At 37.9% G+C, this 23,345-nt stretch overlaps 1 protein-coding gene across 3 annotated transcripts in view; it reads left to right on the top strand.

Annotated features, from left to right (window-relative positions):
• The window catches only part of GAPVD1 (GTPase activating protein and VPS9 domains 1), a 25,844-nt gene extending 2,734 nt beyond the window's left edge, over positions 1-23,110 (top strand). Inside the window, exons 1-27 of one of the 3 annotated variants that reach the window (XM_026049171.1) lie at positions 228-243; positions 4,573-4,788; positions 5,223-6,066; positions 6,387-6,473; positions 7,436-7,570; positions 7,779-7,968; positions 8,388-8,468; positions 8,814-8,974; positions 9,844-9,973; positions 10,513-10,638; positions 10,909-11,082; positions 11,350-11,490; positions 12,057-12,191; positions 12,811-12,930; positions 13,414-13,491; positions 13,616-13,989; positions 14,535-14,622; positions 15,326-15,406; positions 15,765-15,887; positions 16,374-16,503; positions 16,891-17,000; positions 17,099-17,258; positions 17,726-17,913; positions 19,066-19,279; positions 19,864-19,936; positions 20,731-20,928; positions 21,241-23,110. In XM_026049171.1, coding sequence (XP_025904956.1) covers positions 4,604-4,788; positions 5,223-6,066; positions 6,387-6,473; positions 7,436-7,570; positions 7,779-7,968; positions 8,388-8,468; positions 8,814-8,974; positions 9,844-9,973; positions 10,513-10,638; positions 10,909-11,082; positions 11,350-11,490; positions 12,057-12,191; positions 12,811-12,930; positions 13,414-13,491; positions 13,616-13,989; positions 14,535-14,622; positions 15,326-15,406; positions 15,765-15,887; positions 16,374-16,503; positions 16,891-17,000; positions 17,099-17,258; positions 17,726-17,913; positions 19,066-19,279; positions 19,864-19,936; positions 20,731-20,928; positions 21,241-21,381 — 4,467 coding nt within the window. In that variant the 5' untranslated portion in view covers positions 228-243; positions 4,573-4,603 and the 3' untranslated portion in view covers positions 21,382-23,110. Of the gene's footprint in view, positions 1-227; positions 244-4,572; positions 4,789-5,222; positions 6,067-6,386; positions 6,474-7,435; positions 7,571-7,778; positions 7,969-8,387; positions 8,469-8,813; positions 8,975-9,843; positions 9,974-10,512; positions 10,639-10,908; positions 11,083-11,349; positions 11,491-12,056; positions 12,192-12,810; positions 12,931-13,413; positions 13,492-13,615; positions 13,990-14,534; positions 14,623-15,325; positions 15,407-15,764; positions 15,888-16,373; positions 16,504-16,890; positions 17,001-17,098; positions 17,259-17,725; positions 17,914-19,065; positions 19,280-19,863; positions 19,937-20,730; positions 20,929-21,240 lie in introns of those variants that run through there. The other 2 variants (XM_026049173.1, XM_026049172.1) reach the window with 2 other exon arrangements.
• The last annotated feature ends 235 nt before the right edge of the window (positions 23,111-23,345 follow it).

Here is a 23,345-nt window from a genome sequence, read left to right as displayed (position 1 = left end):
GGGCTGGCGCGGCCCTCGTGCTCGCGCGGCGGGGCAGCGGCGGAGCGGGGCGCCGGTGTCAGCGCGGCCCGCCCGCGCCGCTTCCTCCTTTGTGTCGGCGCCAGCCGCGGCGCCCACCGCCGTGACCCAGCGCGGCGCGGCGTTTTCTCCTGCAGAGTCACGATCCCCTCTGAAGGCAGAGGGCTTTCCCTGCCGTTGACGCTAGCTCCCCAGGCGAGCGCGGGCTGCTGCGTTTGCCGTTAGGTAGGACCCTGCTTGTGGGAGCTGCGGTTGTCCCGCAAGTGGAAGCTCCGGGGAAGGCAGTGCTGAGGGGATGGCGAGGACCACCTATGAGATCTCACACCCTGCGCTTCAGCAAAAGCACGACCGGCAGGCTGATGGCTTCTGCCTCTGGAAACAGGCCTCTAGACTGCTRCTGCAAGGGGAGGGCTCCAAAATACTGAACATCTTCCAGCATTTGTTGAAAAACTTTCCCCAGAAGTTCTTGCTGCAGGACGTTATAGTAGTTTCATGCCGGTGAAATAAGAAAGAAGAAACAGCAAAGAGATGGTTAATATCTAGATGATGTATTGCAATGTGGAACTGCCGGAGTTATGCTCTGGTGACTTTCATAGATCCAGGGCTATATTTGCATTAAGTCTCTTGTGTTTCAGACTCAGTCTAAATCCTGAAGCGTAGGAGGAAGGAAGGAAGCTGGCTGGTGCCCGTGATGCTGGTGCCCTGTTTGGCCTTGGGTCTCAGTGGCTGCCCCGTACAGCCCCGTCTGTAGTAAGAGCTCTGTGTGCGCTTTCCTTCCCCGTGACTCTCCAAGGTCTTGTGGCCTTTGGCCACGTAAAATTTGGCCAGGGCCTAAAGGGTATACACTGTCCCGGTACACAGCAGAGTTCTCTATGGTGGGCTCTGGATTTGAGGTGATTCTGGATGAAGAAGAGACTGAGTTTAAGTGATTAAAAATATGACATCAGTTTGAGAGATAACTAATTGAAATGTATTTACATATTGTACGYGTGTTTTGAGATGGTGCAAGTTTAACTGGAGAGTTCCACAGATAAAGCCCAGTTCATGGTGAACTGTCGTACTGAAAAATGAATTTCTTGAGCTCAACTTCAGGAGATATGCTGTAGCTTATATAAACAAATAAGGCTTGTTAGTTGTTACTATAAATATTAATGAAGACAGATGCTTTCATCTGGGGTGAATTAGCATGGAAGGTATTGAAGCTTGATTAGGAATTCTTTTTTAAAATAAGACACAGCGATTTCAGTTTTGCCGTGCCTTGCCCTGCCCGCGTCAGATCTGCCCAAACTTGCTCTGGAAGTTGAATCCTGCGTAGCTTGACTGGGGAGGAGCAAATAACCCTGAGCAGGAAATACTGAAGGAGGAAGAAGAATGTGGTGTATTGAAGTATTTACTACTATGCTTAATCTCTCCTTCTGTGAAGTGGATTGCAGAAATATTTAATAGAGATGCCACTCATTTCTGTATGCCATGGTACAAAACCATTTGCTCTGTAATCTTGAGTTTGGTCTCTGAAGATTAAATGTAGTGTTTTTTAGGACCTTGAAAACATTGGATGTAAATTGCTTAAAGTCACTGATTATCTGGTTTTCTAAACAAGCTTCTGTCAGTAGGAAAAACCATCGTAGGTGCTGTCAGGTCACGCAATGCTCAGTCTTTATTGCTCATGTGCTGGAGCATCATGAAGTGAAAAAAATCAATTATTRTGATAAGTTTTTTACTCTGTGGGATGGTGAAAGTTAGAGTGTGCAACTGATGTAATAGTTGAAGTATTAAAGATCATAAAGGGAAGAGCTCTTTGAAAGGAGTTGATGTGTCATTCAGATGTATTAATGTACAGTGGCTTGGCCTTTCAAGATAAGGCTGTCAATACCACCACTATCTGAGCAGCGGCAGCGGCATGTGTGTCTCGGTCAACTGGTTTGACTTTTGCTGCATGTTTTTGTCATCTTTTCTTTTTTCTTTTCTTTCTCTTTTTTTCCTTTTTTTTTTTTTTTTTTTTTTTTTTTTTTTTTTTTCTAGAGCCAGTGTGAAGCCTGCTGAAGCACTAGATGTATTAAGCTATCTACTTCTTCACAGCTCTAGTGTTTGTTGTTGTTGTTCTTATGAGTTATTCTGAATTCACAAGACTATATGGACATCTGGTGAATGAGAGATAATGAGGGACCTGTCTTCTGTAGACGGAGGGTTTCAGTAGCAGTCAAATTAGTTTGGGCCTTTTTGGGGAAGTGAATGGGGGCAGAAAGGCTTCCAAAACGTAGTAGCTACTGATTCTTTTTTCCTTGTACATAGGATACAAACTGCTGTCTTGCAGCCGSTGTCCTGCCCGGTGGACTTCAGTTCTCAACAATGCAGTGGTACTTCTTGACCTCCCACATTTCGGTTCCAAATCGAGTCTTCTCTTGCCTGTGTTATATTTGGTTCTCTGCAGTACAAACAGATAAGATAGACACATTCATAAGCTATTATCAAGTAGCTGTGGAACTAGTATTTTTAGCAGTACGGATGCAGGTGGTAGTAGTCTTCTGAGCCTATTTTGTAGGCCCATGCTTGATGGTGAAAACAACTTTACTATTAAAAAGTGACACTGAGTGAAACTTTCTACAAGAGAAGCAACTTTACTTGTGAGTATGTATGACACTAAGGAACAAATTATTTGGTATACCTGCTAAAAATTGCATTTATAGTGAATGATGCAGGGCTAGAGACTTACCTTCACATTGTCTATTATGAAAATACAGGAACTCAAGCTGTCACCAGGCAGGGGTACACCATACAGGTCCCTCATTCCTTTCCGATATTTGCTCTCAAATGGACAACTACGTGGACCATCTTCTTATCCAGAAAACTGCAGCCTTCAGACAGACACCTTAAAGCAGGAAATGTCAGCTAAAACTGTTAAGACTTGGTAAACTGTGAAAAAGTTCTAGGTAGAGCCTTACAGTGAAAAGCATTTTGAATAAATAGAAAATACTTTTGCAGATTTTACTAGCATGTATATTTGTATGAATGTATCCTGCTAATATCAAGAGCTAAATCTAATAGCCTATACTGCCTTGCAAACATGGTAATAGGCTTTGCTAGTGATATTTTCTGTGTATGGTCATGTATTTTCAAAGTTCTGTGACTAAGGAAAAAGTCTGTTGCAAGTAGTCCTCATTTCTTTCTGAGAGAACTTTGGCTTGCACATCAGTGTTTCTGTTTATCTGAGATTGGCACGGTTTAAAAAGAAACCTAAATTACCGTATCCTTGAAGTTCTTTGCTAATCTCATCTTTAGAAAGGTGTAACTGCATGAGTATAACTACAGCTTGTGAAAAGAAGGTTTTTACATTTAACTGTAGCCTGGCTTTAAGAATTTATCACCAGATCACTTGACAGCTTTGACCTGCATAATTATGTCTACATAGCAAACTCTTCCCTCCTAAATTATCCAGTATGGTTTTTAATTCTGGTGGTGAATGTACCTATAAAACAACTAATCATTAATTCCATAGAAACATAATCTGATCTACACAATTCTAGCCCTTCTCTTTTTATCTTCAGTAGAGTTAATTTTTAGACAGACTAGCTCCTTGAACTTGTTTTCAATGGTGTGATGCTCCCTGTTTATGTGCTATTAATTGGTAACCAAGATGCTTTCTAATTATGGAGTTAACTGATGCTACATTGAGACATAGTGGTGGTTTCTCTATCTTTTTGCCCCTGATGTGTTAGGAAAATCTAAGTTTGTTTCAGTTTATTTATTTTTAGCTTTTTGTTTGTTTGTAAAAGTGCATTTTTGGTTCATGAACTAGAAACATTCTTCTGAGCTGAAATGTTTGAGCATATTTTCTGCAGAATAATTCTAGAGTTGGGCAAAGGCGTCAGACTTGTTTTAAGCTTTGGGCTTGCCTGGGTTTTGATGCTTCTGCCTCTCAGCGAAGAAGATTAATTAGTGTTTTAAGAGTTTGGGATCTCTTATGTGTAGATGAGAGAGGACATTTCTTTTTGTTCTTRTAGACTAGAGATAACCACATCCAAATACTGGCTGTGTTATGGGGAGTACGTTAGAACAAGGCAGTAACTCGCAGAGTGTTTTCGCTATTCACCGGGCAGCGTGTCAGAACAGGCTCATTGCCCAGCTTGAGTGTCACCCAAGCTGTACCCAGGGCTGCCCCTCTCCAAGTGACACCAGTTTCTCGTCTTGTGTATTGGAGCTGTGGCGCAAGAGTTTGGAAGCATTGCACTACATTCTTTTGTCACCTGAGGAGCCTGAGCTGAACATATGCAGTAATGTGCAAGTGTCCCTTGCGTGCTGGTATGACAAGTGCTTAATGAAATGGGCAGTTATGAAATTCAGCGTTAGGAAAGAGTGACTCGGCCATTAGGAGATGGGCCAGTGAGTTCAGAGAGAATAGTACTATGTTAATAAGGAAGGGGAAAGAAGTATTTGTGGTTTTTTTTTTTTTTTTTTTTTTTGTAAGCTTATAACCTGCTAGTTGCTTTGGGGCTTTTAGTAGTTGTTTTGCTAATTAATGGGCTTCACCTTTATATATTTTTTTCTCTCTTTCAGTGAATATTGTGCAATCTGCTCGTTGTCAAAGATGGTGAAGCTGGATATTCACACGCTGGCTCATCACCTCAAGCAAGAACGACTCTATGTAAACTCAGAAAAGCAACTTATTCAAAGGCTCAATGCAGATGTACTGAAGACAGCTGAAAAGCTCTACCGCACAGCATGGATTTCCAAGCAGCAAAGGATTAACTTGGACAGGCTTATCATAACCAGGTGACTGTGGGTGGGTGTGTAGAGAGGGGCTGAGGGAAACAGCTTCCTGAACTTTTGTGAATTGCAGTAAATTTATCCGACTTTATACTTAGTATCTGGAGTGCGGTGCTGTATTAATAAGGTTTAATAATAATAATAATGTTTTAAATAAGAGTTTTAAAAATAATAAGATTTTAAAAAAATCTAAACTAGGAAATTTGACTCTCCTGGAACTTATATGTTAGTTCTTTGAARTTCCTTTCAGTATATGCTGTTCGAAGTCATGTTTGTTCCTATAAACCTATTCTTGAATTTGCAAATTATTCATATTCCCATATTTATTATATGGGAAGCTATTTTCCTTGATAATCCTCTTATTGATTYACCATGTGGCATCTTTTAGCAAGTTTATTTGGTTTAAAAGTTACTTACTGTTTCAATGGTTTTCTTTCAAGTGCTGAAGCTTCTCCAGCTGAATGCTGCCAGCACGCTAAGATCTTGGAAGATACCCAGTTTGTGGATGGATATAAGCAGTTGGGATTTCAGGAAACTGCTTATGGAGAATTCCTAAACAGGTTGAGAGAAAACCCTAGGCTTATTGCATCCTGTCTGGTCGCTGGAGAGAAGCTGAACCAGGACAACACTCAGAGTGTCATTCACACAGTCTTTACCTCCATCTATGGCAATTGCATCATGCAGGAAGATGAGAGCTACCTCCTACAGGTGCTTCGTTACCTGATCGAATTTGAACTCAAGGAGAGTGACAACCCCAGGCGGCTGCTGCGACGAGGCACCTGTGCATTCAGCATCTTATTCAAGCTTTTCTCTGAAGGACTCTTTTCTGCGAAACTCTTTCTTACTGCAACTTTACATGAGCCAATCATGCAGCTTCTGGTTGAAGATGAAGACCACCTGGAAACTGATCCAAACAAATTAATTGAGAGATTCTCTCCAGTACAACAAGAGAAGTTATTTGGAGAGAAAGGCACAGAAAAGTTCAAGCAAAGAGTGCAAGAGATGGTAGACTCCAACGAGGCAAAGCTGGTGACCTTGGTGAACAAATTCATTGGTTATCTCAAACAAAATACATACTGTTTTCCACACAGCTTGAGATGGATTGTGTCACAGATGTACAAAACCCTCTCATGTGTAGACAGACTGGAAGTTGGGGAGGTCAGAGCAATGTGCACAGATCTTCTTCTAGCATGTTTCATCTGTCCTGCTATTGTTAACCCTGAACAGTATGGGATTATTTCTGATGCTCCTATAAACGAGGTGGCAAGATTTAATCTGATGCAGGTATGAGTCATCTAAAAAAAAGTGTTTGATTTCTTTTAGAAATTTTGAGAGCATGCATTTTGTTTGTTTTTTAAGAGTTACAAATTTACATTATGAAGCTACTGTGAAGAATGGAAGATTAAATGATTAAACCTTTTGTGCGTGTGTTTTTTTTTTTTTTTCCTGTCCTAAAAGCATATGCAAGACTATGTCCACCCAACCAGGAATATTAAATGAGGGGAAAGAAAAAAAAAGAAAATGGGAATGGAAACATTGTTTTAACTTATTTCTATAATAGAATCTTTGAAATTTGTATTCTTAATAGTTCTTTCTGATTTCAGGTTGGGAGACTTTTGCAGCAATTAGCAATGACAGGCTCTGAAGAGGGAGATCCACGTATGAAGAACAACCTTGCTAAATTTGACAAAGTAAGAATCAAGACTAGAAAAGGATAAGCCTTTTCTCTCTCTTTTTCTCTCTCTCTCTTAATTAACTTATTTATGAGCTACATATACAGAAAAGTAGCTGAAATCCTGTACAGAGCTAGGAACAAAATACTGAGTTCTGGAATTCAGGGTCAGGGGTTCATATTTCTGCTCTGACCTAATACTTACGGAAAAAAGCTAATAATTCTAAGTATGTTACCTTCTAAACTGAGATGCTGAATTACTGTTTTCTCTGAACGTGTTAAAAATAAAACCATTTTGAAGACAACTTTTTAAATACTTAAAAAAAAGTAACTTGTTAGCACAAGGAGCTTGTGTTCCTTTTGTATAGTTTTGCTTTTTGTTCAGCATTTCCTATTTTACTATGAATCATCCATAGTAGTACTGGGATTAACTTTGTGAGAACAGTGAACAATACTTCCTAATGTACGGACATACTAAACCCTGTTAGTTTGTTTGTGAATATTGCAGAATTACAGTTAGCAAAAAAGTAAAGGAAGTTATACATTCCTTTTACAAGTAATGTTGTCAGATGTGAGTTTAAAAGTGATACTGCTTGTTGCTTTCTCATTTTGCTTTTTGGCTGGGCTCAGCAATTTGTTCAGGAAGGGGTAGTTTAATTACCATAAAGCAGCTTAGTTTAACATCTGAAACTGCTGTTGTGAAATGAAACTTTTTGTTTTGTATTTTAATCTTATAAAGAACATTTAAGTTGCTCACAGATTTTGAATGCAGAAAAGCAGTGAAGGAAATGCTACAACTAACTGCATGCTTTCCTTGCTTGGTCTTTGGTGATTTTAATGACACGTATTATCCTTTGACCTTAAAAGTAGTAAGCAAAACTTAGATCATTATGTAAACTATTCAGCTATTGCCATGAATTGTATTCCTTTCAAACTCTAGTAAATAGTGTCTTATTGCAGAACTATTTCTTCTCTTTGCAGAGCTGTGTTGCTGCTTTCTTGGATGTAGTTATTGATGGACGTGCAGTTGAAACTCCTCCACTGTCCTCAGTTAACCTTCTGGAGGGGTTGAGTAGAACAGTGGTTTACATGACATACAGCCAGCTAACTACTCTGGTAATGTTTTAATTCATCAAGGGAAATAAAAAATATATATATACAAACACACATATATATTTTTATACATATATATGTATATTATATGTGTTATATATTTTATATATATATATGTATATATATATATCTCCCATGTGTTTGTAGATAGGATAATCAAGTCTGACAATTTAGGCTGCAGTTCTTATCAGTGATAATTCTAAATTTGTAGGTGGGCTTTATGCGGAATGTAATGTCAAGTGACCAACTCAAGGAAGATCGGATGGCTCTGGAAAACCTGTTGGCAAGCTTACCACAGAATAAACCAGGGAAAAGCAGCAGCCTTGAAATGACTCCTTATAATACCCCACAGCTCTCTCCTGCAACCACTCCAGCCAACAAAAAAAATCGGTTACCTATAGGTAAGGAGAATTGTGAAATCCTTTTGGAAAGCGGATGACATGTAAGATTTAATTCCAGTAGTTAGTATATGGTAGTGCAATATTTTATTTATTTAGTCTTCTTTTTGAATAGGGTTTCTGGATATTGAGCATTTCCATTTCAACAGAAAGTGATACTCTTCTGCCATATGTGTTTATGGGAACATGATGACATGGAACATTCTTGTTCTCTTGAGGGATTTGATATTAGTGTCACATGACCAAAATATATACAACTTGATAAATGACAAAGATCAACCAAACAAGACCTCTATCATATATCGTTCTAACTGTGTCTCACTTTTGAATATTTTGATTTTATGCCTATAAAGTACATGGAAAGTACATGGAAAGTAATGGTTGATTTCTTTTGTTTCATTTTAAATGCTTTCGAAATCCAGGACAGCAATTGGCAGCCATTACTGCCTGGGATACTTCAGCTACCAATCTTTCAGCTCATATAACTCTAGTAACCCCTTTTGGTGGGTAATACCCTTTCTCCATTCTTTGTGTAAAACTTGTATTTATATCACATGACTGATCCTTAGGCATGCTCTTGGTTTACTTTGACAGTCAGTTGCTTTTTCAGATTCCTTCATTTCAGTATAAAAATCATTTTCTGTGTATGCACAGTTTTTAAAAATACTTTGTGTCTCTGTTGTGTGAGAACTGATATCGTGCTGCTGTGCGTAGGGGTCTTGATTTCTTGTAGTGTGTAGGTTTTGGKTTTTTTTCTCTCCTCTCTCCTTGCAGTATTTTTTTTTTTTAAGGAGAAAAAAAAAAAAGAACAGCTTTCTTACATTTGCATTTTAAAATATTTTCTTTAGCAACTCGTAGCAGAAGTAGATCAAATATTCAAATGGATCAGCATGGAGACCATGAAGGATCCTCCCAGGAGACTATCCCAGAAGTTCAGCCGGAAGAAGTGCTTGTGATTTCTTTGGGGACAGGCCCACAGATTACTCCAGGAATGATGTCAGAAAATGAGGTATGTGAAAAATTATCAAATACCAGATATTTCGGAAAGTATAGCCTTTATACTCTCCAGCAGCAGAACAATGAGGTTGTAACTTTTAAGTTAGGTATTAAACATGGAATAGAAATTAAAATCCTCAGCTGCTCTTATTGAATTTGGGGATTTTAGCTTTCAAACTGACCATGGTTACAAGTTCATTTAATCACATGTCGTATCTGTAGAGTGTGGAAGACTGTTAATGTGGAAAAACCCAAATCTGGCCAATTTGCAGAGAGGCTTAACCCTCCAACATACTTAAGAGCCAACTTGAGCTGTCACTTCAGGGCCCATATTTTGAAGCTGAATATATAGACTCTGTTAGCTCTCTGCATGCTCTTTCTATTGGATTGTGTGGCACAGGTGCATGACAAAGCATCGCAATGCTGATCCCAAGATATTTGGCAGCTCAGATTTGAAGCACCAGACCTAGTTTCTTGGGAATATAGAGCTGTTAGGTTGCCATGGCTGCAAGGCTGTTTTACAGTCTTTCTCTCACCAGCCATAGAAGAACGTTATACTTTCATCTTCTTTCTGCCTTACCCAATTGTTTGGATTCGTGTCCTGAGTGATCTTGCAGTGGACCCTTTCCATATAATATTAGATTACTGTGAGGTTGAGTGAGCTACTGGTCCGATTGTCATCAGGACTGTCCTGGTTATCRTATGTTCCCTCCAGGTTCTAACTTTAGAAATGAAATTCAAATGAAATAGTAGAAAAATGATTGTATGATTAATATCTAGAGATTTTTGTTTAAGTGCAATATTTCGTTTAAATGATCGTAAAAAATTATTATTAAGGAAGCTTTCTTTCTTTTCCCTTCTCACCCCTGACCCCCTTTGCAGGTCTTAAATATGCAGCTTACAGAAGGCGGACAAGGAGATGTCCCTGTTGATGAAAACAAACTCCATGGTAAACCTGATAAAACCTTGCGCTTTTCCCTCTGCAGTGATAATCTGGAAGGAATATCTGAAGGTGAAGGGTTACTTAAGTCTTGAAGAAGTTTTGTCCATTAGCATTTTTTAACTATAAAAGGAGCTTCTGTTAAATGCAGCATGCCATCTCTGCTATTTTAAAGGTTGTGCTATTTAACCCTGAGAGTCTGTCTTTTCTGTTAGCCCTTCAAAGGGAAAAGTTTAGAGTTAAGGTTTGTAGTTTGGCATAGTTAGGTTATGACAGATTTAAAGATCGATATGGTAATGATGAGATTCCATTTTGTAGGTTAATTTGTACATTAGTATAACTAGCATGGCACTCTGAACGTGTGAACTGCAAACTACAGTATAGGTGAGTGTGAAGTAGGGATCAAGAGGGGACAAAACATATCTTCATCTTGATATAGTGAACTACTCAGAAAATATGATGAATAGCAAGATCGTCAGCTCAGTATTTTATATAGGAATTACCTCACTTCTTGTTATCTTTTTTTAGCCAATTGTATCCTGGCTTGTTAAATGTTGTATGTCTGGSAAATGTTGTTCAAATTAGATTAATAGTAGAGTCTCTTTTCACAGGTCCTTCAAATCGCTCCAATTCTGTATCATCTTTGGATTTAGAAGGGGAGTCTGTATCGGAGCTTGGTGCAGGCCCTTCTGGGAGCAATGGTGTTGAAGCTCTGCAGCTGTTGGAACATGAGCAAGGCATGTGTAAATTCTCTAGTAGAAGTGCATGAGGTGCTATAGATCATGAGTGCAAAATTCTAGGGAAAARGAGATTTAAAACTGTCTAGGTCAGGGGGGAAAAAGAAGGTTCTCTGTAGTGCAGTCACCTTTCTTTAAAGCAGTATCTTGTCTGGCAGAATTAGTTGAGGTTTGTTTTTTTTTCTCTCCCTRAAATGTACTCTTACAGATTTTCTACTAAAACTATTTGGAAAACCCTTTTGAGAAATTGAACCTCTTATTTTTACGCAGCCACAACTCAGGATAACCTTGATGACAAGCTTCGCAAATTTGAAATCCGCGATATGATGGGGTTGACCGATGACAGAGATATATCGGAAACAGTGAGCGAAACATGGAGTACCGATGTCTTGGGTAGTGACTTTGATCCAAATATTGATGAAGATCGTTTGCAAGAAATTGCAGGTAACTTAGTGGTACATCTGATATGTTAAAATACTTTGCTTGCTGTAAAACTGTCAGGCTATAGAGCTGCCCTACTTTCTTTCTAAATAAATGTGTTTTCACTGGTTAAACTGGAGCTTTTCTTTAGGAGGATTTTAGGTTTGTGTCCTTTTTCAACATTGTCTTCCTTAATTACTTTATTAAGGACATTTCTAATGTGATCTTTAATATCAGCACCGTCTTATGGAAGYATATTCTTAACTCTGTGCATTCCCTTTACTTATGCAGGTGCAGCTGCAGAGAACATGTTAGGCAGCTTGCTGTGTTTACCAGGTTCAGGATCTGTGCTGCTCGATCCCTGCACAGGTTCAACAATATCAGAAACAACAAGTGAAGCTTGGAGTGTGGAAGTATTACCAAGTGATTCAGGTCAGAATCTTGCAGTTTGTTTATGTCTTCAGTTGAACCAAAACTCTCCAAGAGATGTATAATTCAAAATGAGGTTCTCTGCATGTTTCTTAGAGAGAAACTGGTATCTGGGGTTAAGATAGAGTTTGTGAATGCTCCTGGAGTTAAAAGTAAAGTGACAAACTCTTCCTAGGCAGAGAGAAGATGGAAAGGATTGCAGGAGACTGAGAGTTGTTTAAGAACTTCTAAATGGCCTAGAAATAAGAGACTGTCAAGCAAATTTCTGTTTGCTGCTTTTCTTTCTTGTAATGTTGGGTAGTGGCATCTGTCAGTAGGTTTCTTCAGTTAATGAAGCATTGACTGTGTACTGTTGTCTCTAGCTGAAAAATAAARTACTTAAGCATTTTGGTAAGTTCTTACTCTTTTGCAGCTAGAACATCATTAGCTGTGCTTAGTCCTATCTGCTGCAATAGTTGAGTTAACCTAGAACTTAGCATATTAAATGAATTCTGTATGTGAATTTTAGGGTTATGTGGCATTCAGAATAATACTTTTTCTCTCTTCTTTCCCCTGTCTGCACTTTGTAGAGGCCCCAGACCTAAAGCAAGAGGAAAGGCTGCAGGAGCTGGAGAGCTGTTCTGGGCTGGGGAGCACGTCTGATGACACAGACGTAAGGGAGGTCAGCTCTCGCCCCAGTACGCCGGGCCTCAGTGTTGTGTCAGGTGTGTGTGTTTGTTTCTGAAAACACATTCCTTATGATCAGAATCTATTTTGCTGAACTTAGTTTAGTTATGCATAATTTCACTCAGGAAATAACTTGGCTACACATACTTCTTTTTTTTTTTTTTTTTTTTTTTTTTACAAAGTATTTATAGGCAGTGGGGAGAGGAAAAAGGCATCAGATAATCAGATAAAAAAATGTTCATCCTCTAGTAGCAATGATTATTAATGAAGTGTTTATTTGGAAGCGGTCCCTAATTTTCTTTTATTTATCACAACTTTACTGTGATATTTTTATTTTGTATTTATATCTACTTTTAGGTACTTCCTTTCTTAGCCTTCTACAAATTATTTAGCAAAATGAACAATCTCTCTAATGCCCATTATAATGTGTATTCATGACTACTAGAATGGATGAAAATGTAAACCAAAAATCATCCTAAAATCTTATTTTAGCAGTGAAGAATTTCAGAATGTCTGGATGCTACTGTGTGCTGGGACTAGATCAGTGCAGCATTCACATAACTTCTGAATTTTGTCTCCTTTTCTCTGAAAAGGCAGTTACACATGCTTTTTTTTTGTTGTTTGTTTTGTTTTTTTTTTGTTTTTGTTGTGTGTCAGGTATTAGTGCAACATCTGAAGACATTCCTAATAAGATTGAGGATCTCAGGTCTGAATGTAGTTCTGACTTTGGGGGAAAAGATTCTGTAACAAGTCCTGATATGGATGAAACAGCCCATGGTAAGGTACTTAGTGTAAATGAGAATTAGATTCTGTCATAACTGAGGGCTGAAAGTGGCTAAAATGATGTCAGAAAAAACTTTACATTCTAATAAAGTGGAACAGAAGCTGAGAGTGAAATAAACTTTTTCTCCAAGGTTAATTTCAAAGCTCTAGTGACTGAGAAAGTCAACATTTTTCCAATTTGCTAGTACTATGTTTGTTTGATAGAGAAGCTTTGGTATATTGTAGCTCTACAACTTTACCCTTTGGTCTAAGATCTTTTCTTGCTAATTCTGTTTTATTACATTACACTTGGAATTTGTTCTACTCTTTGAGATTTCCCAAGCTTTTGTGGTTTAATTCTTTCACTCTATCCTTCTATATCAAAATTTCTTTATAATTTTGTGAAGTGTTATTAACTGCTGTTTTTATATGCTGTAGGTAGTTCTTAGCACAATGCTAACTTTTTTTTTTTAATTTCCTTTTCCTCTTACATTTCAGGAGCCAGTCAGTTGACATCTCCCCCTTCTCAGACAGACTCTTTGCTTGCATTGTTTGACCCTTTGTCATCCCACGAGGGTAAGTTGTAAAGGATAAGCTTTTTCTGTAAAGATTGATGTTTCCAATGATTCTATGTTAGTGTTATCATATTTGAGAAGATTTTGCAAGAAGCCTATGCAGATTTTTATATGTATTGTTCCAGGAGTATCAGCTGTGGTGAGACCTAAAGTACACTATGCAAGACCATCTCACCCACCACCAGATCCACCAATCTTGGAAGGAGCTATGGGAGGTAATGAGGCCCGATTACCAAACTTTGGGTCTCATTCTTTAATTCCAACTGATTTAGAAGCCTTCAAGCAGAGGCATTCTTACCCAGAAAGACTAGTTCGCAGTAGGAGCTCRGATATAGTGTCATCAGTTCGGAGACCCATGAGTGATCCTGGGTGGAACAGACGTCCCGGTAATGAGGAGCGGGATCTTCCTATGCCAACAACCAACACCGGGGCAGCTGTTCTGGTTGCTGCATCTCAGTCATCATCTTCATCTCCCAGTAAGGACTCCTCTAGAGGAGAGGTAAGGCTCCTATTTACTTCCTCACCTCCTTTATATTTTTCCTTTTTTCTTTCTCATTTCTCTTCCTAGCAGGCCTACTTTATATACTTCATTCCAGCAAAAGCTAATATTAAATGTGTGTAGCCAAGAGATCAGTATACTCTCGTCATTTTTTAAAAGTTGGTCAGTAATGCTGCATGTTCAGAATGACTTAAATGAAACTAATGGTCTTAAATTTATTTTATCAGCTTTATTTGACTAGTCAGGACTTAAAAAATAGGTCTGTTTTAGTGTTTGAACTTATAATGCTGCCACATTTTAAAAAGCAACTTTCTTAAATTTAAGTTCCTTCACCTCTTTGGTTGAAGATGCATAGGGCATCCTCTTCGGAACATATTTCTAACTTAATCACTTGTGGCTCTGTGTGTTCTGATATAATTTTGTGTTTATAGTTGATGCAGCATAAGCTGGTAGATGTCAAGGAGAAATTCTGTCTTTACACTTGAAAAATAACGTAACTGTTTAAGAATGGTATGTACTTAAAAGTAAACTCTGCCCATCTACAGATAGAAGAACGAAAAGACAGTGATGATGAGAAGTCTGACAGAAACAAGCCATGGTGGCGGAAACGCTTTGTATCTGCCATGCCCAAAGGTAAAACATGTCCTGATAGTAGTGTTAATAATAGTGCATGCTTTATTCACTTGTATGAAAACTCGTTACTGCTTCACCACATTAATATCACTTTCAATAGCTGTGACCCAGATGTACAGAGTAACTGTCCTGTTTCCTTTTGAGATATAAAGAATTATTATTTATAAAATTGCAACTGGTTCAGTAAAGAGAGAAATACTGAAATAAAGTATAGAGTAACTATAAAGAGGTGTGTAAGGTGAAACAAATTTGGTTAGACAATGCATTAACGTCAAGCATTTGGTGACTCTGGAATTCTTTGGACAATTGTTGAGTGTAGTTGTGTGCTATCAACTTCACTGCAGTTTATCTGAGGACTGGTATTAGTTCTGTAGGGATAGTAGCTTGCCAGTTGAATAATATTAATAATTAATGAATAATTTAGGATATCTCTTGCAGCAGAGAATGAATGGAAGTTAGTCTTTGACTTATTTACAAAATAAGTACCTGGCTGTCTTTCCTAGTAACTGTAGAGCATACAGTATCTGGAAGTATCTGTGAAGTATTGCTTGTTACATATGATGACAGTTCGCTTCCCCACCACCGCACAGGCAGGCTTATTGTTTTGGTGATATTTATTTGATGACAGTCATCTTGATTTTATAGTTTCCTATAGTTTTTTCAGTCTCAACGTAGTCTTTAACAAGGTGCCTTGCACTTGCAGCTCCTATTCCATTTAGAAAAAAAGAAAAACAAGAAAAAGACAAAGATGACATGGTGCCCGATAGATATGCAACACTTCAAGGTATGTGAATAATATCTTCATAATTATTTTTTTCCTATCATATCCTCAATTGGACTCAATGATCTTTATGATTTTCTGATTCCCTGGAGTCCTGGAATGCTCACCAAATACCTATTTACAGCAAGTATATGCTATGCAGTTAGTGTTCAGAATTGACAAGTATATCATTAATCTGTTTTTATTTATTTATTTTGATTGTACAGTACTTTTTTTCCCTGACTTCACTTCAGACTTTCATAAATATATTTGTGATTTTTTGAATCCAAGCAGATATTTCAGATATTTGTTTTGTTGCGACTGAAAACAGAGTCTAGAGTTAATGCAAGGGTAACTCCTATTGCCTTGGTTGCCATTTCAGATGATCCCAGTCCAAGGCTCAGTGCTCAGGCACAGGCTGCAGAGGACATTCTGGACAAATACAGGAATGCAATTAAGCGAACCAGTCCTAGTGAAGGAGCTATAGTAAACTACGAGAGTGGAGGTGAGAACTGGCTTTATAATCATTGATGTACTTTGTTTTCCTTAAAGATGAGAAACACTTCAATGTTCTACACAAGTATTAGTTTATTCAGTTATTAGTAGAGTCCTACAATAGAAACRTTTCTTCATTAACCTGTAAAATAGYCTCTTGGAGAGTGCTAGCCAAATCAGTATTCCTGAGGACAACTCTTTCATGTTGCCATTGAGATGGTTGTTTTATTAATAGATAGCTTATCTATTGTCAGCATAGATTAATGTGTTTGTTTTTAATGAAAATTGAACAAAATATACTGCTCTCCAAAACTGATGCAGTACCTTGTGGTAATTTTCAGATTGTAAATTTTTACATACTTGGTTTGCTCTGTTCAGAACAGCTGTATATTTTGCTATCTAAGAGGACTTTTTTTCTTATAACAAAAAAATAGATGAATGCTAGAACAGAGGAGACAATAGGAGAAATTAGACAAGTGCATTTTTTTTTCCACAGAGGCTATTGGGGATGGTGAGAGCATGCACGACTCTCCCCGTGATGAGGCTTTGCAAAACATGTCTGCGGATGATCTCCCAGACTCTGCAAGTCAAGTAGCACATCCACAAAGTTCTGCTTTCTCCTATAGGTAAATATATTAGCATGCTTAATCTCACATACAAGGTAGAATTAAAAGCAGAAGTTGTGTGATTCATTTCCACAAAAATCTTAATGCAGATACTGGTGTCTTCCGTAATTGTGAACTTTTTTGTGTCCATATCTGACATAGTTCTAAATGTCTCAGACGGTTCCTGCAGTTCCCACTGAAGGATGTTTCCTCCTGAAAGGAGAGAGAGCATTTCAGTGACTAATAATTTTTTTGGGGGGGGGAACTGCTCTTAGCAGCCTCGAAATATTAAAATCATGTTGAATAACTTTCAAGCAACATTATTTATTCATTTATTTTTAAAGACTGCTTATTGAAGAAACYGTCTTTGCTGCAATTTTATTAAGAAAATATCTTTCCTTTTTTAAGGGATGCAAAGAAGAAATTGAGATTGGCTCTTTGTTCTGCAGATTCTGTTGCCTTCCCTATGCTGACCCATTCAACAAGGAATGGTCTACCAGATCACACAGACCCTGAAGGTGAACTTTATATATACACAAGGGTGTGTTGTTGCATTTGTCCCCTTCCTCCTGTCTGTCTTCACTGTTTACATTTCTCTTTCTTATTTTTTTATTAGATAATGAAATTGTGTGCTTTTTGAAAGTTCAACTAGCTGAAGCTATTAACCTCCAAGATAAGAATTTGATGGCCCAGCTGCAAGAGACAATGCGATGCGTAAGCCGCTTTGATAACAGAACCTGTCGAAAGCTGCTGGCATCTATTGCAGAGGATTACAGGTAATRTGTTCTGTATTTTCTTATAATGGGTTTCCAAATGCATATATTTACCCATTCACAGATTGAAAGGTTCCCTGTTGACTTAAATGATGCTTTACCAAATCAAGTGATTACAACTCCACTTTCCCACAATGGGAGAAAATTGTCTTCTGCTTTTGATAATAGACTAAAAACCTTGGAACTTAAGTYCAGATAAACTGATCTAACATGAGTTTATTACTGTGGCTAATGCTCAGCTCTCACAAGACAGACTTTTTAGAATTTGCTTGTATCTTTCATTGTGGTGTGTTATAAGGACAGTGAATTCAGACAGAAAAGCCTGTATAAGACTGAATTTTCTAATTCAGGGCTTACTTTTATTTTAAAAACAAAAATTCAAGATTCTTCTTGCAGCTACAGTGTAATAATTCATAGAGCTACTATATTCTGTTTGAATTAAGTCTAAYGTAGACCACTTCTCTTCTTAGGAAAAGAGCTCCCTATATTGCTTATTTAACTCGGTGCCGCCAAGGCCTGCAGACAACACAAGCGCACTTGGAAAGGCTGCTGCAAAGAGTTCTGCGAGATAAAGAAGTGGCGAATAGATACTTCACTACAGTGTGTGTGAGGTTACTGCTAGAAAGCAAAGAAAAGAAAATAAGGGAGTTTATTCAAGGTAACAATGTAGTCTGTGGACTGTTTATATTCCTTAACTCCATATTTAGATCCTGACTCTCTGGTTAATGTTTTAAAGTACAACTTCTGGTTGGARGAGCAGACTCCTAAAACAGTCTTTGTTTTAGCTAGTGTGCTAACATCTTAAATGGACAGATTACTGAGATATAAAATATTACTTCAGCAGCTAAGCCATGCTAACTGCATAGGCCGAGAGAATGAAGGTAATCTGACCTGGTCTAAACAAAGTCAGGTTAAATCATTCTATCTAGCATCTGCCACATGAAAAAATACACTTGACTTAATGAAGCACATAAGAAATTTGGAGTCATTTTTTGGTTYTGGAGTATATCCTGCTGCATATTAAATGTATCTGAATAGGCTGAACTTAGCACGACAACGTCGTGGCTACTTGAAATACAGTTCTGGTAGGGARATTCAATGACCCCAGAAGTAATTGAACCCTTTCATTGGATGGAAAGGAGGCAGCTATTCCTGGATAATCTAAAAGAGAAATCAGCAGCTATGATGTGTTCAGGCTGCTGACTGGTGAGTGGCAGTTGTCTCTTGCTATAAATACGAAGCAAGTGAGTGGCCAGTGTGTTAACTTTGCTGTATCACACATTCTATAATTTTTAAGTAAATAAGAATTTTCCAACTGCGTCTACTTTAATAAAGGTGGGGATAGATAATGGCCCACTGATTTTATTGATCTCTCTTTTCTTTTCCTGTACAACTTTGTATGTATTGATTCCTACCAGAAGCTGTTCTAAAGATTGTTCTGAGTGCTTTGCAAAGATGCAGTGTCTCTATCTATGGATGATTGGAAAGAAAGTATAAAAATTGGTGCTGCAGAGGAATAGATTAGCACAGTATCATATTGAGTATTTTGAGTATATGCTTTGCTACATGGGTTCTATACACTTCCTCTTTTATATTTCCATTTAATTCATGTGCTTCTGCTTTTCTTTACCTCACCAGGGTAGGGGCAAAACAGAACTTCCATGCTACCAGGCACCAAGTCTGAAATGGGTTCTGAGTTCTCCTTTCCAGAAACGCCTATTGGAATTAATATTTTTCAATTTAAATAAACCTTCTCCCTCTCTCCTTCTCTCTCTTTTTTTTTTTTTTTTTTTTTTTAATTTTTTGACAGATTTCCAGAAACTCACAGCAGCAGATGATAAAACAGCCCAAGTTGAAGATTTTCTCCAGTTCTTATATGGGGCTATGGCTCAGGATGCCATATGGCAGAATGCCAGTGAAGAACAGCTTCAGGATGCACAATTAGCTATAGAACGCAGTGTGATGAATCGTATCTTCAAACTTGCATTCTACCCTAATCAGGATGGAGATATTTTGCGTGACCAGTAAGTTAATGGAATTGAAATACGTGATTTCTGTTCTGCAGTTGGCACAGATGGAAGCTATGCTGTCTTCATATGACAGACTTGATTGTCTAAGGCAATGATGCCCTACAAACTCGTATTGTCTTTTGTTTGTAGAAGAGCAATAAAATACTTTAGCATCTGTGTAGAAGTTAGGGTTTGTAACAAACTACTAAAACAAAATTCTGTATGTAGTGAGTTTGGATGCAACTTTCAGCTCTGCAAATATTTGCTGAGAGTGATTAAAATCTGCCTCATTCATTCCATTTTGTCTCATCTTTTTAAAATAACCACCTGCTGTTTGAATGCTCTATTGGAATTGTAGTTTTATTTGATCATATGGCAAAATCCTCTGCATCTCATGTTGAGCTACTGTCCATGAGTTGTAAGACAGTCATAATCATAATTATATACATTTGTGAAGATCGCTCTTATTATATGGCAACTTGAAAGGTGGTGGCAAATCCCGTGGAGTGACTGCTGTACTTACAAAACTGCGTTTGGGCTGTTGGGGTGCCTGGCTGCTTCTTGCTGCTCACTCCTTCTGTGCGTGTGTTTGTTTTCAGGGTCCTTCATGAGCACATACAGAGGTTATCTAAAGTCGTGACAGCAAACCACAAAGCACTTCAGATACCTGAGGTAACAACTTCTCCTTCCCTTCACTTTCATATGTATGTTGGGGGGCTTTCGGTGGTGTGCGAGGGTTAGTTTGTTTTCTTTGCACTGAAAAGCACTGCTTTTCTATCTGTGACGTCTGAAATACAGATATGCACTATACTGATATTTTAGTATCCTCTGCTATCCACATCCCTTTTATTCTTTCTGCTTTGTGTTGACAGCGTCCCTTATAGTAAGGTTAAGAAAGTAATAGTAACGTGCAGTAAGATTTAATAACTTCTTTCTTTAAAAAGATAAGTTTTGAACCTTTTATGCTTGTAATGTGATTCATGTACCATGGCTGGAGTTCAGTCATTAAGTTAACTTTCAGAAGGACCTAGAATTTGTGCAACCTTGATGTCTCTGAATTTGCCATTTTCACTTTTYTCATTGCCTAAAAGCAGGTAGGTGACTGTAAGTCTGCCAGAGACTGGATGTTTGTAGCCTTCAGAATTCTCACTTCAGTACTTAGACAGTACTCCAAATGGTGACCTTTCCTAAAGCTGGTTATGAATAAAACTGAGACATATCTATSTTCTCTTGAAACAGTGTACTGGAGAAGTCCCTGGGAAAAACTGTTAGCTGCTCAGTTAGTGTGGTCTGCTTGTAGGTTGTCATTACATCACAACCGGACGCCACTTCACTGTCATGTAACCACTAGAGCTTCCCAGTTCTCCAGTCTTTCCTCCTGCCTGCTCTCTGGTGCTTGAGTTCCTCTGTAGCACACAGGAGTAGTTTGCACAAACTGCAGATGGTGACATGTGTCTCTTTCCTAGGTGTATCTCCGGGAAGCCCCATGGCCATCTGCACAGTCTGAAATCCGCACAATAAGCGCTTACAAAACCCCCCGAGACAAAGTACAGTGTATTCTGAGAATGTGCTCAACCATCATGAACTTGCTTAGTCTGGCAAATGAAGATTCAGTACCTGGGGCAGACGATTTTGTTCCYGTTCTGGTCTTTGTCCTCATTAAGGTGAGCTGTCTTGCAAAGATCACAATTCCAGCAATACAACTTTTCCTGTAATTTTTACGCTTGTCCAAAGGGTCATTTTTCCTTTTCGGAAAAATGCTCCTTTCTAGTCTCGTGCCTTCTAAGTGTGTGATTTGCAGGTGTCTGTGTARACAGTCCCTGCCCTACATACATCCTTAAGTAATCGTGTATTTCAGTTTTTGTGAGGATCATTGCACAAGCAGAATTTTATTTCTGTGCTGTAATTTGTAATGTTGTAAGTTTAGGTTTGCAAATRAATTGTAAGTACCTTTTTCTTTCTTCTTTAACCCCCAGGCCAATCCACCTTGCTTGCTGTCCACTGTTCAGTACATAAGTAGTTTCTATGCTAACTGTTTATCTGGAGAAGAATCATACTGGTGGATGCAGTTCACAGCAGCAGTTGAATTCATTAAAACTATTGATGATCGCAAGTAACTGAAAATAGTACGTATATGGGCAGACTGTTAGCAGAAGAAGCATCTGTAAGAATGTACAACAGCTGCAAAAGCTGAAGACTTTAGTTGTATAATATTGTACAGAACTGAGACATTTTAAAAACCCACCTTTACTAACCAAATTAATTTAACAATTTTTTCCTCTTCTCTTTTGGTTGCATTTTTTTTTTCCCCTGTGGATACTGGCACTGCAGAAGGGACCACAAATTTCAGGTATTTTTGAATCTCAAAACGTTTTAAAAAAAAAAAAGTCTTCACAGTTTCCCCACCACCTTTCTTGAATTCTTACTCACATGATTAATTCACTTTATTTTTAGTCGAAAACTGAACAAAGCAAAAATCAGGGCAACCACTTAGTATACTTTTTACCTTAAGACACCTTTTATTAATAAAACACCAGCCACACTGAAAGTTTGTAGTAGCTGACATCAGTTATCAATTGTATTTCACTTTAAATTTAAAGTCTGAGAGGACAATGTAAATATTATATAAGTATATTTAATGCAATTATCTTTGGACTTACTATCCTTTGAATAAATAAGCAAAAGCCTCTCTGACCTCTAACAGATTGTGACATAATATGTTTTGGTAAATGGAAGGACTTCTTCAAAAGGCTAAGATTAAAAAGGGCAAAGCGAACTATTTATTAAAATGTAATTAAGATTACTGAAATTTCTGAAACTGGAATTTATAATAGACAGGGCTCATTAGATAGCTAAACTCTTTTTGGCTAGGGCATTAGGGTGTTATAAAGGTTTGGATTTATAGAGGAGAGGGACTGTAAGTTACAATAGATAAGTCTAATATTAAATACTTTACTGTAATATTTTTTCTGAAATATTGTGTATACTGTACAAACCCCAAACAGAGATCCTTAACAGAACCTTGGACTGTAATATATATTTTGATTAGTGACATTAAATACATATGCCAGGGGTTTCAGTGAATGTTTTTACTAAATGTTCTCTGTGTTGTCTGCTATGCAGCGGTGCAAATTTTATTGTTCATATAAAATATTTTAAAATATAACACTGTTCTTTATGAAACATATCATGACATTAGTTCAGGGTGTTTTATAGATTTCTCACTCCACCTTTCCCTTAAACTGACAATTCTGAATTTGAAGAAGTTTTTATGCACAACACTATGGGTTTTTCATGAATGAAAGTCTGAGTGATGACCAGTGGTTGTCACCTGTATATAAGCAGTTGCTGCCCTTTCTTGCCTAGAGCCACAGCGAGAAAGCGCAGCAAGCATTTATTTTTCTTTCCTGTCAGTATTATTCCTTGCTCTTCCCAGAGTGTTTAGTGCACTTCTGTGGGAGCGGTGTGTAGACTTCGTGCCTGTGAGTGGTAAAGGAAGCAAAATCTTTAAGGAGAACAGGTTCTTTCTCTCACATTCTTTTCAAAAAGGATTTGTGTGTGTGCATGTGTACGTGCATTTGATGATTACAACCCACAAGTGACTGACACTTAGGAAAATCATTTGGTTAACTGAAACTAGAACAACTTAGGTAAAGCATCAAGTGCTTAGAGTTTGCCTGTGCTACTTGTCTATGAGTAGTTAAAGAAATTTAATTTCTAGAATTCTAATATTATTCAATATATCATTTCTGCCAAGGTAATCACAGGTAAGAGGGTGGGATGGTAACTTTTTTATTTATAGTCTTTCTCCTCTATTAGAGATTTGACTGTGCAGAAGAGCAATACTTAGTAGAATGAAATTCCTCTAATCTGCCTTACTGCGGTAACTCAGTCTGCGTAGCATTGCAATACTCTAATTATTTAGCCTTGGTGGGTTTTTGGTGCTGAACATGTAACTTAATATTGCAAGCACAGCCCTGGCCAATAACACTCGGCAGCAAAGCACAAATATGCCCTTGAAGATATGTCCAGATCATATCTAAAAGCAATATAAATTTATTTATATTGAAGTGTCTGGTAA

This window comes from Nothoprocta perdicaria, unplaced genomic scaffold (genome assembly GCF_003342845.1).
Source record: "Nothoprocta perdicaria isolate Ctin4 unplaced genomic scaffold, notPer1 scaffold_6, whole genome shotgun sequence".
Lineage (NCBI taxonomy): Eukaryota > Metazoa > Chordata > Aves > Tinamiformes > Tinamidae > Nothoprocta > Nothoprocta perdicaria.
Note: the sequence above shows the minus strand (reverse complement) of the source record. Positions and strands in the feature narration are given on the sequence as shown.